The sequence below is a fragment of the Primulina tabacum genome, chromosome 18, assembly GCF_025594145.1.
Source record: "Primulina tabacum isolate GXHZ01 chromosome 18, ASM2559414v2, whole genome shotgun sequence".
Taxonomy (NCBI): Eukaryota; Viridiplantae; Streptophyta; class Magnoliopsida; order Lamiales; family Gesneriaceae; genus Primulina; species Primulina tabacum.
This window is the reverse complement of record NC_134567.1, coordinates 32,692,693-32,706,672: the sequence shown is the minus strand read 5'-3', so window position 1 is coordinate 32,706,672 and position 13,980 is coordinate 32,692,693. Positions and strand designations below refer to the sequence as shown.

At 39.2% G+C, this 13,980-nt stretch overlaps 1 protein-coding gene across 1 annotated transcript in view; it reads right to left on the bottom strand.

Annotated features, from left to right (window-relative positions):
* Positions 1–4,512: 4,512 nt before the first annotated feature.
* Positions 4,513–13,980, bottom strand: part of LOC142533622 (putative aarF domain-containing protein kinase At1g71810, chloroplastic) — a 43,940-nt gene continuing 34,472 nt past the window's right edge. Inside the window, exons 20-21 of the mRNA XM_075640448.1 lie at positions 5,099–5,218; positions 4,513–4,679 (exon numbers count right to left, since the gene is read on the bottom strand). Of these exons, the coding sequence (XP_075496563.1) occupies positions 4,575–4,679; positions 5,099–5,218 (225 nt within the window). The 3' untranslated portion in view covers positions 4,513–4,574. The remainder of the gene's footprint in view (positions 4,680–5,098; positions 5,219–13,980) is intronic.

Here is a 13,980-nt window from a genome sequence, read left to right as displayed (position 1 = left end):
TGCGTTGGCGGCGAGGGCCCATGACCTTAGACAGTATACCTTAGAGTTAGGTCCTATACATATATATATATATATATATATATATATGTATATGTGTATTTTTTTCTTGCAGGTTATTGTTCTTGGAGGTTTTTTCCCTCCCCTCTACTCTGTGCAAGTGGGGTCAGACACTTGTACATGATGTGTTTTGTTACTTCTTGTTCCGGGTGGTCTTCAGCACTTTTTCTATTAGTGCTCCTCTTTGGTCCTTCCCGGGTTCCTGGTGGGCGTTTTCTGCAGGTTCTCCTTGCCCGCGCTTCAGTTATTGTATCTGTGTCTGCTGGATGATGTGGTGGTTTCAGGGGTTCCCCTCTGCATCGCTATATCTCTCTAGTCTGACTCCTTCCTCATGGGCCTGGTGCTTTTATTCTCTTACTTCAGAGGCTGGATTTTTTTGTTTTGTTTTGGCTGGGTTGCGATCTACATTTTGCTCTTTGATCACCACTGTACAGTGACTTCCTGGTCTTTTCTTCTTTTGACTGGTGGGCTTCATACAACTGACAGATACCAGATTAGGATTGTTTCTTCAGGGTGATGGTTCCGAGATGAGGGCTTCTCTATGGTTTCTGCGTTCATCTCGCAGCTATCATTTTATCTTCATCAACATGTTGTGCTTAGCGCTGTTCGTCCTTGATTAATTTTTAGCGCTCTTTGGTGGTATTCTAGGGTTAGTTCTATTTTTGTACTTGCTTCCCTAGGTGTTTTGTTTTATGTTTCTACTGCTTTAGCCTTTTCGGGGAGATTGGGTCTTGTCCCCTCCTCTTTTAGTTTTTCTTTATTCTGTTACTGTCTATTTTTGTGGATATATACAGTAGAGGTCCGCCTAACCCTCTGCATCCGGCGGTGTTTTCCGAAAAAAAAAACCCTAAACCCTAAACCCCAAACCCCAAAAAACCCGAAACCCGAAACCCCTAAACCCTAAACCCTAAACCCCAAACCCTCAACCCTCAACCCAAAACCCTTACCCCTAAACCCCTATACCTTAAATCCCAAACCCCAAACCCTAAACCCTAAATTTTGATCTTCTTTGCTCTATGGTGGCCCCCTCAATTGCTGAGGCGATTACTCTGATCTCGATCGCCTTGGGCGAGCCTGACCTGGCTCTTTGGATTCATAGTTCTGACGGTGCTTTCTCCCTTAGGTCTGCTTGGGAGCTTGTCCGATTGAGAAACCCTGTTTCAGATATCTTGACTCCTTGCTGGGGCCGTTGGTTGAGGCCGACGATGTCTTTCTTCCTTTGAAGGTTTTGGCATCAATGGTTGTGACACCATGACCCGTTTTAAAATAATAAACTCTATAATGCGTAAGCTTTTAAAAAAATAGACTTGGAGGAAAGTATGTACTTTTAAAAATAAATTTGACAGAGTTTCCTCGTAAAAAGAAACTCACCACATGTCTCAAGCAATAAAACCAATACATCATAAAAATTCCCACAAATAATACATAAAGATATACAAAGTCAAAATTATTGCATTTGATTACCAAAATAATTTAGTCACGTTTAAACTCTCAAAATATCAGGTGGGTTACAACAAAATATATTCACCACTTCAACCATTTCAAAACAAAATAAATTCTTAACCATCCATAGACAAAATAATCATTTCATCCTTCCTCCAAGCTTGGCACATTTCCTTCTTCCGTCTCAACACCACGCCGTATCAGTCTCGGTTACCTGCATCTGCATCTCATGAACATAACTGAAATGAGTTATACAAACTCAGCAAGTAGACCTTTAAATAACAAGTACATATACCATAGTGTAAAGAAGGAATCAATACTATTTCTTAACCGTAATATGCCATCAGTCAATAAAATGTGTATATAAAAATTATAAGATGACATCTATAGAACAATTCATTTTTTTTCATTTGTATGGCATTGATAGGTCACCAGTCAATAGTACACATGTACGTCTCAGTCAAAATCAGTCACAGTACATGTCATTATGTTGATCAACTTCAGTCAAGTGGGTTTAGAATTACCATAGGTAACACCACAATATCATATAACCATCAAGCCATAAAAACATTCATTGAAATATTTTATCAGACATGTGGTGTGCGTGCTAAAGTATTAGCTCATTTACTTTGCTCTTGTCAACAATCTCATTTATTTTCAATATATAATTACATACAATATACATAATCAATGATTTAAAGGAGCTAAAATCAATATAAACTTCATTTATCATATACATAGCTCATGAGATGCATTCAAAGGAAAAGTCTATTGACAACCCAATATACAAGTAGTTGTTTAGCTCTTGAGGGATTCCTACAACACAATGATAATAATAATAATACCATCAATCATTATATTAACAACCTTATCTCAACATTTAAACCTAGCGCACGGAGCTCTGCCCGGAGCGATTCTTATCACTCCGCGCTTGGGCGGTGATGATGTTGCGTCCTAGCGCGTCATGCTCTGTCCAAAATGTGCTTCAATGCTGAGCTGGGGCGGAAATGAAGTGGCGTCCTAGCACGTCGGGTTCTGTCCACAATCTTTTATAATACCGCGCTGGGGCGAACAAGAAGTAGCGCCCTAGCGCGCCATGTTCTGTCTGGAACGCTAGGTTTCAAATTAGCAAAAGTGATCAACATGAAAGTTGTACATCTATGTGTTGGCTTTTATTTGCCACTGATCTCACTCAATTTGCATATCGGACTCGCAAGTTTTGCTTGTTCTCCCAAAATATGTCAGTTCAGAACTTCAATGCACATGATACACTTCAGGAGGATTTTGCCCCTATTTTCAAATGGATTTAGACAAAACTCAAAACATGAAAATTGCATTACTATGTATTAGCTTTTTAATGAAATTGATTTTATTTCATTTGAACTAATACTCAAATCATTATACTATAAACTGTAACATGTGTCACTTATATACGTCATGCACTTAATAATATACAATGTCAGAAATTATCGATAATCAACATATGATTTACGATCATACGATACACAATCCTTACAATGTCCCTCTTGTTCTCATCTCACATAGTGTTTCGTTACAGGGTACTACCTTTGATCCGACCCCGTCCAGTGGTGTTGATTTTGAGCATCCAGAGCAAGCTCCAAAGCGTCCCCGACGTCGGCCTGTTTTGAGGAAAGATCCGGCACGACCTATTTCTTCGAAGAATTATTTTGAGATACTGCAGAATTTACCTACTTATTCTGGTCCTAGTGAGTCTTCGGATGCTGTGAAACCCCGTCCCCACAGGTTTAAGACTCTTCTCAGTAAGCTTGTAGCGGAACAAAATGCTGGGGTGAGTTGTCTGTCTCCGGCAGCTTTAGCTCCAGTTCTTTCGTCTCAGGCCACGGATTTGGTTGTGGTAGAGGCTACTTCTGTTGCAATTGTTCCTGCACATGTGGTTGTTCTAGTTTCGGTTGTTGAAATTGCTCCTTTTGATCAAGATTTTGTGGAGGATCCTCTTGTTTCTCTTACATTGCCTTCATTTGAGTTTGGTTCGGAGAGTATGGGCAGTGAGGAGAGTGTGGTGTCTTCTTCTACCACTGCCTGTTTATCATTAGCTCTCCCTGGCCGTACGCGCTCTCAGCAACGACGATATTACCGGCTTAAGGCGATACAGTTAAGTTCGCCCTATGGGCGACCTCTTGATCCTGTTGATCTTGTTTTTCCGCCTTTTTGGACGTTGGCTGCAGAGTTCTCCTTGCCCACCCTTCTGTCTTCTTTTGTTTGATGTATTCTGGGTTGCCCTGTTGTAGTATGTCGTTATTTACGTTATGATATTACGATTGTATAGCCTTTTCTGCGGAGGTCTTGGCCTGGTCCTCATTTGTTGTATATACTTGTAGGGATCCACCTAACCTCCGTTTCCGACGGTGTCTTTTTTTAAAAAATAAACCCAAAACCCCGATGGTGTTTTTCCATTGAAAAAAACCCTAAACCCTAACCCTTAAAAAACCCTAGACCCTAAAATCGAAAACCTTGAAACCCTAAACCACTCAAGCCTCATGTTTTGAGGTGATCAGATAGTATCTCTCATCGTAATTGTCTCTTCAGAGAACTTTTTTGGCTAATTTTTTGTTAAAATTGATTTTTGGCTCAAAACAATATGATGTGAGAAAAAAAAACATTTTGGTTATCGAGGGGGTGCAAAGATGTGCACGGGAATAAGTTATTCCAATTACATAACTATCTATGTTTATATAAGAATATTTCTCACGTCCAACACACGTCTTTTTTTTCTAGTTATGATTAAATATTACAACTGAAAGCATATCATAACCGTTAGGAACCATCCTTTAAAAAATTTAACATGCTTGCGTATGAAATTAAATATAATATAATTCAAACAATTGTAAACGTTATTTTTTTTCCAACAATCAGATATTTCACATTCTCAACCATCTCACCTGCTATAATGAAAAGGTAAAAAACTGAACATATCAAACAACAAATATTTTTGAAACTGTCAATGCATGCCAATTTTTTAATGGCACATGAAGGGCAAAGGCAAATCATGGCAATCAGTTGATCATGCTGAAAAGATACACATGTGGATGTACTCAAGAAAAAGCTTGTCTTATTGTCCTCGCAGCTGCCCTAGAAACTAACTTTCCGACAAGATCTGCTGGCAATTGTAACAACTGCTGTTGTGATTCTTGTGGGAGCTGAAAATTTTCGCATATTGAACTGCTTCATCAGTTGGGGAAAGTAATCAAAGAAACAGTTTTCAGGTATGTTTAAAGCAATTATATTCTCTGTTCCTTTATAAACAAAGCAAGCTCTGAAGGGTTAACTGATGGAGAATAGTCCAATTCATAACCCCGGCAATTAATTTAGTTATTCAATCTACATCAGCGAACAGTCTCACTAGTTAGGATTAACCTAGATTTAGTTGTAAAATTCTATATTTAAAATCCTACTAATCAAACAGTCTGTATAGGATGGTTCACATGCTACAACAATGAACTAAGTCAGCTGAGAACTGGTAAACAGATCGTAAACTAGTCAAATGGCACCATCATTCCTCTAAAGATACGCAAGTTCACTTCTCAATGAATTCAAACGCCTAACGTTTAGTCCTTACCTCTACTATTACTGATAGGAGGGGTAACAGTTCTTGACCAGATTCCAAAAGGTAAGGGAGCAATGAATCTTCATTTGAAGATCGTTTCTGAACCTCATATGAATTGACTTTTTTGATATCCTGCAATAAAGGATTGACACTTTGTTAAACCTTTGTTATGGATCACTACCTATTTCCTGTAGCTTGAGCACTGTTGTTATCCGTAAACTAAGCATGGAATAGAATGTCAATGCCATGTATAATGTTTTCCTTTCAAATGACTTGCGAGGCATGTTTACAAAAAACATTAATACAACATAAAGAGTATCCAATTTCAACTTTGCTATGAAAATCAAACCTGAAAATCTAATCGTGGACCGGTAGTGACTAACATGTCAATTTCCATTAATCCATAATTAATGTCGATATTGAGCATACAAGATAGTTGAAATTAGGCTCGGTACAGTTAGTTACTGCTCAATAACGAGAAAGGATAGTGATTAATTGTTCTTTAACTCAAATTTGATCTCTTTCCATGCCTCAGAAGTATTAGTTTATAACTCAGTTACCCGATTATTATAAATTCAGGAAAGGAAAGACCCTAAAATCTTTCCTCCTATTTCTCTCTCACATGCTTGTACATGCTGTCACAGCATGGTTCACCCATCATCGAGTTCATTTATCAAAACAGAAGTTTCACTGGACATAGATCCCCGTATACTGATGCCCGTTATTTTCAAATAGGCTGACCAATTAAACATCTAGAAACACAATTGTAAGAACAATGTATGTAGAGAGAGAAAAATTTGAAAATGCTCTCTCCCCCCTCAAACCACCGACCAATTGGATTTCTTCACCGTTCATTCACTGACTTCAAAAATCTCTGAGCCTCATCGATCGTTTTCAACCTTTGTCTCCGGCACCGGAAAACGGCCGGCGGGGACAAACATCCTCTTCTTATAAAAAAAAAATTCAAACCTATCGTTTGTCGTCCTTTTTTCCATTTCTTTCTGAACCTTCTTCATTATTATTCCCGATCTCCCTTGTTTTGTTTTTATCGACCCTTTAGCATTTCACTTATCCTTCGATCATTAACCTAGCCATTTGCTTTCAATCACCGAGTTTTATAACGTTCTAAACCCTCACCGATATAGATCTTTTCTTCTGGTATCCCGTAAACCTGAAAATAGTCGAGATGTATAAGGGTTTGCTCAGAAACAATTACAAATCAAGTTGTGAGATCAAAGTTGAACAAAAACTGTTCTTAATCAGCAGGGGCAGGAGGGGTAACACGGTCATGGTGACCGAAAGAACCAGAAATGCAAGCTATGTACTGGAAATGAATCTGGAAAGTTTAGACTGGATCATATCAAAATTGTGGGAATACATTAATAAACCACAATCCTGCCCTAGTTTCAATAGATTCAGAGGCAGAGAAGCAGTGGTTTCTATGCAGAAATTTGTGAACGGTCGAGGAAGTTACTTAGAAATATCTAAGCTAGTTTGGAGGGGCAAGATACAGCGCATCATCATACCAAGTGGACGATTCAATGGGGGATGGAAATGGATGGCAAACAATTTGTCCAAATTTAGGATAAACAGAAGGGATAATGTATTGAATTTCAGAGTTAATAAAAAGCCAACGGAACAACCACAGAAGCGGCAAAATGTTCGGTTGAATGTTGGCGAAAAGGGATTTTCAGAAGTGGCAGAGTCGGAACAATCACCAGATATGATGTCTAAGGATTGGAGTAAGGCTATTATCATTACAAGGGATTGTGTCAACACATCGTGGGAGTTGGTGAGTAAAACACTTGGAAAGGCCGTCCAGAGAAAGATTGAAGTGTTTCCATTCCAGGCCAACAAAGCAGTTTGGTGGCCACATAACGAAGAGGATGCATTATTCTATTTGCGATTGAAGAACTGCTTTCTGGAAAATAAAGTCACATTATCTTTTCAGAGATGGAGTCTTAATAGCAATAGCGAAGAGGAAGTGTTCGTGTTGTAACAGTTGGATCCGTTTATTAGGGATACCTTGGGATTTATGGTCCAAAGATCTTTTCAAAATTATTGGTGATCAATGCGGACGATTGTTAGGCATCAGCCAAGATACTGTTCTATTAAGAGACTTATCAGCAGCAAAAATAAAAGTAGTGGGATTCGAAGGAAGTTCCATCAACAGAAACCTTCAGATCAAAACTAAAAGAGGACCTTTGATCATTCGCATTATTGTGGATTCAGTCAAAATATCAGAGTACGACAAGTATGAAAAAAGATCTTACGCACAAGTGGTGATGAATGGAGCTAGAGGCGGGACAGGCTGGGGTAACAAGAAATGATTCAAAGAAACCGTTTCAAATGCAGAAAACATGAATGACATCCAAAGAAAGCAGGAGGACAACATCACAATTCATCCAGTTGAAAAACAAGAAGGACTGGTCACGTATAATCAGAATTGTGAGTCGGCGAACATGTACAAATTTAAAGAAACCAATGGTCTTAAGATCGTCGAGAAGGATGATAATTCTGGAGAACGGAGCTGTGTATCAGAACCATGGTACCGCGGGAAGCATATCAAGATTCTCAAAAAGTTAAAGCCGAAAGATGAGAATGAATTTCAGAAGGGGAAGATTGAATCTACAAACATTCTTGAAACACAAAAGAATGGACATCAAAACTTAGAAAAGGAATATTGCCCTGTTGAAAGAAAATTTGAGCATGTATATCGCAGGAAACAAGTAAAGTCACATCAAGAATCATTTCACTTGCGAAATAAAGAAACTTCAAAGATATCAATCATAGAGATCGACAAATATACAATTCACGGGGAAGATGGAATTTGGGAGGATCAACTATATCATGGAGCGAGGGATGATACTTCAGATGATGGCGGAGCTTTCAGCGATGCCGACAGTCATATCTCTGATCACTCGGATAAGTCAACAAGAAAATCACTGGAATTCGATGATTTGGGCGAATTTTTTGAAGAATCTCCGAGCAAGGTATGCAATTTACCCAACAATTCCAATTCTCATCACTCTCCTTTCCATTCTCTTTCTGTCTCAGATTCCTTTATCGGGTCGAGGGGAGGGGTAGAGGTTATGGGTGAGCGGAGAATTATTTCAGTGGTTGAAAAAGTGGGTTTATCCGGAAATAACTTCACAGGGCATCACGAGGGGATGGATGAAGATGCGAATATTGATGGTATGGGAAAGCAGGAATTCAACTATGCAGATAAGAATGAGTGCTTAAGATTGATGGGTGTAGAGAAGGCGGAATTTAACGACTTAGACGAGTGTGGAACGATGTTGGAGAGTGAAGAAGCCAGCTGTAGTAAGAATAAGAGGGATGCGGAAGTGAATCAATGAAAGACTTTTCATGGAATATCAGGGGGAGTGGATCAGCCACAAGAAGGGGATTGATACGAGCCATAATCGCCAAAGAAAAACCAGACTTAATAATTCTGCAGGAAACAAAAAAAGAAGTGGTCGACAGGAGATTAATTTCAAGTCTATGGAAGTCGAGATTTGTGGAATTGGTAACTTTACCTGCATTGGGTAGGTCGGGGGGATTATCATTATGTGGGATCCAAGAGTTATAATGGTCAAGGATAATTTGATTGGGGATTTCTCTGTTTCAATTCACATTCAAAATGATGCACAACACGACTGGTGGTTCACAGCTGTTTACGGGCCATGCCGTCCAAGTTTACGAAATAATTTCTAGGACGAGCTTGCAGGGTTGAGGGTAATATGCGGAGATAGATGGTGCTTGGGGGGAGATTTCAATGTAGTAAGGTCAATTCGAGAGAAAATTTGTAATGCCCGAGAATCTTAGGTTGGTAAAACAAAATTATGAAGTGTGACATGGAAGAGAGGTCGCACCCGCGCCGGCATTTCTACTGCGCCCGCGGTTGTAGGGCAGTAGGGTATATTATAGAGAACAGACCCCACACCGCAACCGCGCCAGAAGTGCTACCGCACCCGCGGTGTTGGGACGTAAGGACAGCGCACCCGCGGCCCAAGACATAGTGCACCCGCGGTCGTTCCTTCTGAATTGTTGGATGTGATCCAGAACGCTCAGCGCACCCGCGGTCCGATGAATAGCGCACCTGCGGTGCAACGTGCAGAATGGAAAATGAACCATGTGTTACTCCCCATGCAAGAGATATATAGAGACTTGGCTTCATTCTCTTCACTCTTTCAGCAGATTCCACCGAGAGAACCTCCATGAAAAGTCCCTCAAGTTTCTTAATAGCTTAGATTGTTTGTTGTGAAGAATCTAACCACCCGATTTTCAATCTGAGACTAGATTCGTGTTCCTCTCATCACCAGCTTCGAAAGGAGGTAAGTATTATTACATTTCAGCATGTTATGAAGTTGAGATGTTGGGGAAATCAGATTTTGGTTTCTATTACGTGTTCTTGTGATTATTATGAACGTATATTCGCAACCGGATCGAAGAACGAACATCGTATGCTATTATTATTATGTTCACCATGTCTTGAGTTGGGTATATGCAGATTTCAGCATGGTAGATGTGTTTATGATGAGGAGTATGAGTTCTTGTATTGATTATTGATGTTTGAGTTGACCGGTATCGCGAGATTACGCCGTTATGTTGTCGAATCAGTAGATTGATATTAATCCGATGCAGGATTGATTAAGATTTGATATTAGATTTGTATTATCATTGATTATGAGATGTTGGGATTGATATCTGATAGATATGATATTTCAGGGTATATCGTTCTTGTGCAGTTATGCCGTTTAAATAGAATTTGATTTCGTTCTGATTATATCCAGTATTGATTCGAGAATGTTTATTGATATTATGGCTATTCGGTATTATCATTGCCAGATTGGGTATGGACAGATTTGAATTTGAGACTGAGACTTCGACTTCGTCAGATCGAGAAGAGAAATGTGTAAATCGATGTTAACTGGGAGATCGACTTGAGTTAGATTTAACTCGAGTTTCCCTAAACCACATACTTGTATTGTTCTGTTTTCATACCTTTGTGTTATGTGAATGAGTATGTTCCTGTTAGTGATTGATAGGAAAGCAGAGGATAGCAGATAGCTATTGAGTGAGAGTCACTGACAGAGGGGCTAGATTATGACAGAGTAGTCACTGGCCCATTGCACATTGTCAGAGTAGGATTAACTAGTCTTTGGCAGATATGCTAAGACACTGGACGTTTGGTGTATCGATATGCTTATGAGACAGAGCTGTCCTTATTGCAGATAATTCGATATAAAGTAGACCAAAGTCCAGAAATAAGAACGTACCACCACCGCGAACGGTAGTAGTAGGTGGGAGACTTGTTACGTTCTTATTCACTGGGATCCCTAGATTAGAAGAGAGATAAGTCGAGTCTGAGATGCCGAGCCAAGAATTGAATTACAGATTGTATAGAATATGTTTCGTAGATTACGATCCATGTTTTAGTTACTGTTTGATATTGAATCAAATTTCAGATTATGATACATGCAGTGATATATGTTCCATGCTTTTATGTTAGTTCAGTTAATTGTATGTATACATTGTTTATACTGGGATTTATTATCACCGGAGTTATCCGGCTGTTGTCTTGTTTGTATGTGTGCATGACAACAGGTGGGGCAGGATCAGGGTCGAGACAAAGATGAGAGATCGAGATAGCGTGGTGATCACGGGCGTAGCAGATAAACTAGTAGTGTTTACATTTAATATGTAATGTGTTTCAAATACTAGTTTATTTAAGTATGAAATGGAACAAGACACGTACTTATGTTTGTTGAAATCAAATAGAGGTATCATTTGTGTATGATTTTTATACAATTGTTTTTTATATTAAAAGCAAAAAATTTTGACCTACATTTTCTAGCAAAGATTCAATTAATCCCAAAGATAATTGAGCTAGAGCCCGGGTCCCCACAAAATTTATAGTTGCTCAATGACATCGAGTATGCATTGTTTTGATAGCTTGATACAGGAACTTCAGTTATGTGATCCACCTCTATTGAATGGTAAATTCACTTGGTCGAATCTCAGGACTTAACCCATTTGTTGCCGATTAGATAGATTCATGTTCACGGTGGGATGGACTGAAATTTACCTATTCTACAGACAATCAATCTTACCGAGAATCACTTCAGATCATTTCCCTCTGGTTCTTGATTTGGAAAAAACTAAGTGGGGCCCAACACCTTTCAGATTCGAGAACGTGTGGTTAAGGGATTCAAGCTTTAAAAACTTGACACAATTGTGGTGGAACAACTCGAACTCACAAGGATGGGCGGGATATAGACTAATGATGAAACTAAAGACAATTAAGGGTGACATCAAAAAATGGAATGAAGAGGTATATGGAATGATGGAAATGAGAGCAACAGATTTATCAAACAAAATCAGCATAATTGACAAATTGGAGGGCGAGGGGAAGGCTTCGGAAGGATTAGTGAACGAGAGAAAAGAAGCGAAATTGATGTTAGAGGATTGATAAGACGAAAGAATCAAATAAACTTTCAAAAAAGCAAGGTCAAATGGATCAAAGAAGGGGATCAAAACACAAAATTCTTCCACTCCATACTTAACCATCGTAAGAGTAAGTCAACCATTGACAGACTCGAAAGAGATGATGGTTCCATTACAACTTGTGAGGATGAGATTGTTTCAATAATTTCAGAATTCTTCAAGGGACAGTACAGTAAGCCGGATGCAAGATGTTGGGGTATTGAAGACGTGGAATGGTGTCCAATTGAAGTGGAGATGAGTCGACAGCTAGAAAAAAAATTTACCGAGGACGAGGTGAAGGAAGCAGTCTTTAAATGCGATGGAGGAAAGAGCCCGGGAGCTGATGGATTTACTTTGGGTTTTTTCCAAGAATGTTGGGAAATAGTCAAAACAGATCTTATGTTGGTTTTTGATGAGTTTTTTCAAAGTGGCATCATAAACGGAATCACCAACGAGACTTATATATGCTTGATTAGAAAGAAAGTTGACTCGTACAAAGTGAAGGACTTCAGACCGATCAGTCTAATAACAAGCTTATATAAGATAATATCGAAAGTTCTAACAGAGAGGATGAAAAGTGTGATGGAATCGACAATTTCAGAATCACAAAATGCTTTTGTCGAAGGAAGACAAATTCTCGATTGTGGTCTTATAGCGAACGAGTTGATCGAAGAGGCTAGGATTAAGAAAAAACAAAGATGGGTTTTGAAAGTGGATTTTGAGAACGCTTACGATAACGTGAGTTGGGAATTTTTGGACTTTGTTTTAATGAAGAAGGGGTTTGGAATAAAATGGAGATCATGGATGAGAGGATGTGTATCGAATGTATCATTTTCAGTTATGATCAATGGGAGGCCAAGAGGAAAATTTAGGGCTTTCAAAGGTCTTCGTCAAGGAGATCCATTGTCTCCTTTTCTATTCAATTTGGTCGTCGATGTGTTGGGAAGATTGATAGACAAAGCTAAGGAATCGAACCTAATAAAGGGGATAGAGGTCGGCAGAGAAAAGATTGAGATATCTCATATCCAGTTTGCGGACGATACACTTTTTTTCGCACAGACTGATGATCACATAATATTCATGGTACAAGTGGTGAGTTCTTTTTGTGATATGTCGGGTTTAAAAATCAATTGGGAAAAGAGTGCGTTGTTGGAAATTAACCGTGAACATATAGAAGTTGAAAGGTTAGCAAGACGATTGGGATGTGGTAAAGAGTCATGGCCGATTACATATTTGGGTGTACCTCTGGGAGGTAATCCATTACAAGCATCATTCTGGCAGCCGGTGGTTGCTAAAATGTCCAGAAAATTGGCTATATGGAAGAAAGCATTTTTGTCTAAAGGGGGTAGATTAACATTGATACTTTCGGTTTTAAATTCCATCCCGATATATTACATGTCATTATTCAAGGTCCCAAAAAGTGTTGAGGAATCGATGGATAAGATATCAAGGAATTTTTTATGGGATGGAGCGGATGGAGATAGCCACCTACATTTGGCCTCATGGGATCAAGTTTGTAAACCAAAGGAAAGAGGTGGATTGGGCATTGCTAAAATCAAATTAAAAAATACAGCCTTACTTGGGAAGTGGTGGTGGAGATTTTTCCAAGAAGAGGGGACATTATGGAAAAAGATTATTGTTAGTAAATATGAGTTACAAGAAAATGGGTGGGATGCGGGGTTGGCAAGAAATGTAACGTTTAGATGCCCTTGGAAGTTTATTTCCCGGATATACCCAACTTTTAAGCATAAGATTTTAGTTAAGGTGAGAGGAGGGAATAAGGTCAAATTCTGGTAGGATAATTGGTTGGGGGACTGTTCGTTCAAGGTTTGTTTCCCAGCTTTATTTCAGCTGTCATCTTTTCACAATTTGCCTATTTCTTATTTTGCTCTTTTTGATAATGCAACATGCGACCATTCTTGGGATTTTCACTTCAGAAGGGGGGTGAGAGATGAGGAGATTGATGAGTTGACAGGGTTATTAGAAGTCTTAGAGTCGGTTAGATTAGTTGAGGGGGTGGACGATTTTATTCAGTGGAGCGGGGATTCGTCGGGTATGTTTTCAGTTAGTTCATTCTACGAGTCTTTCTTCTCAAATAATCTTTATCCAAAATTTCAACTTTTCGATGCTATCTGGAAAGTCCATGTTCCTAGCAAGATTCAGCTTTTTTCTTGGACAGCCACTATGGGTAAGCTACCAACCTCGGAGACGATTCAAAAAAGATGCCACGGGATTGCTTTGTGCCCCAATTGGTGTGTTCTATGCAGGAATGATTTAGAGACTCAGGACCATTTTCTCATACACTGTCCATTCACGTTTTCATCGTGGGTTAGAGCGTTGCAAGAGATGCGGTTGGTTTGGGTCATACCTAAATCAACAAAAGATTTATTCAGCATGGATTTGGG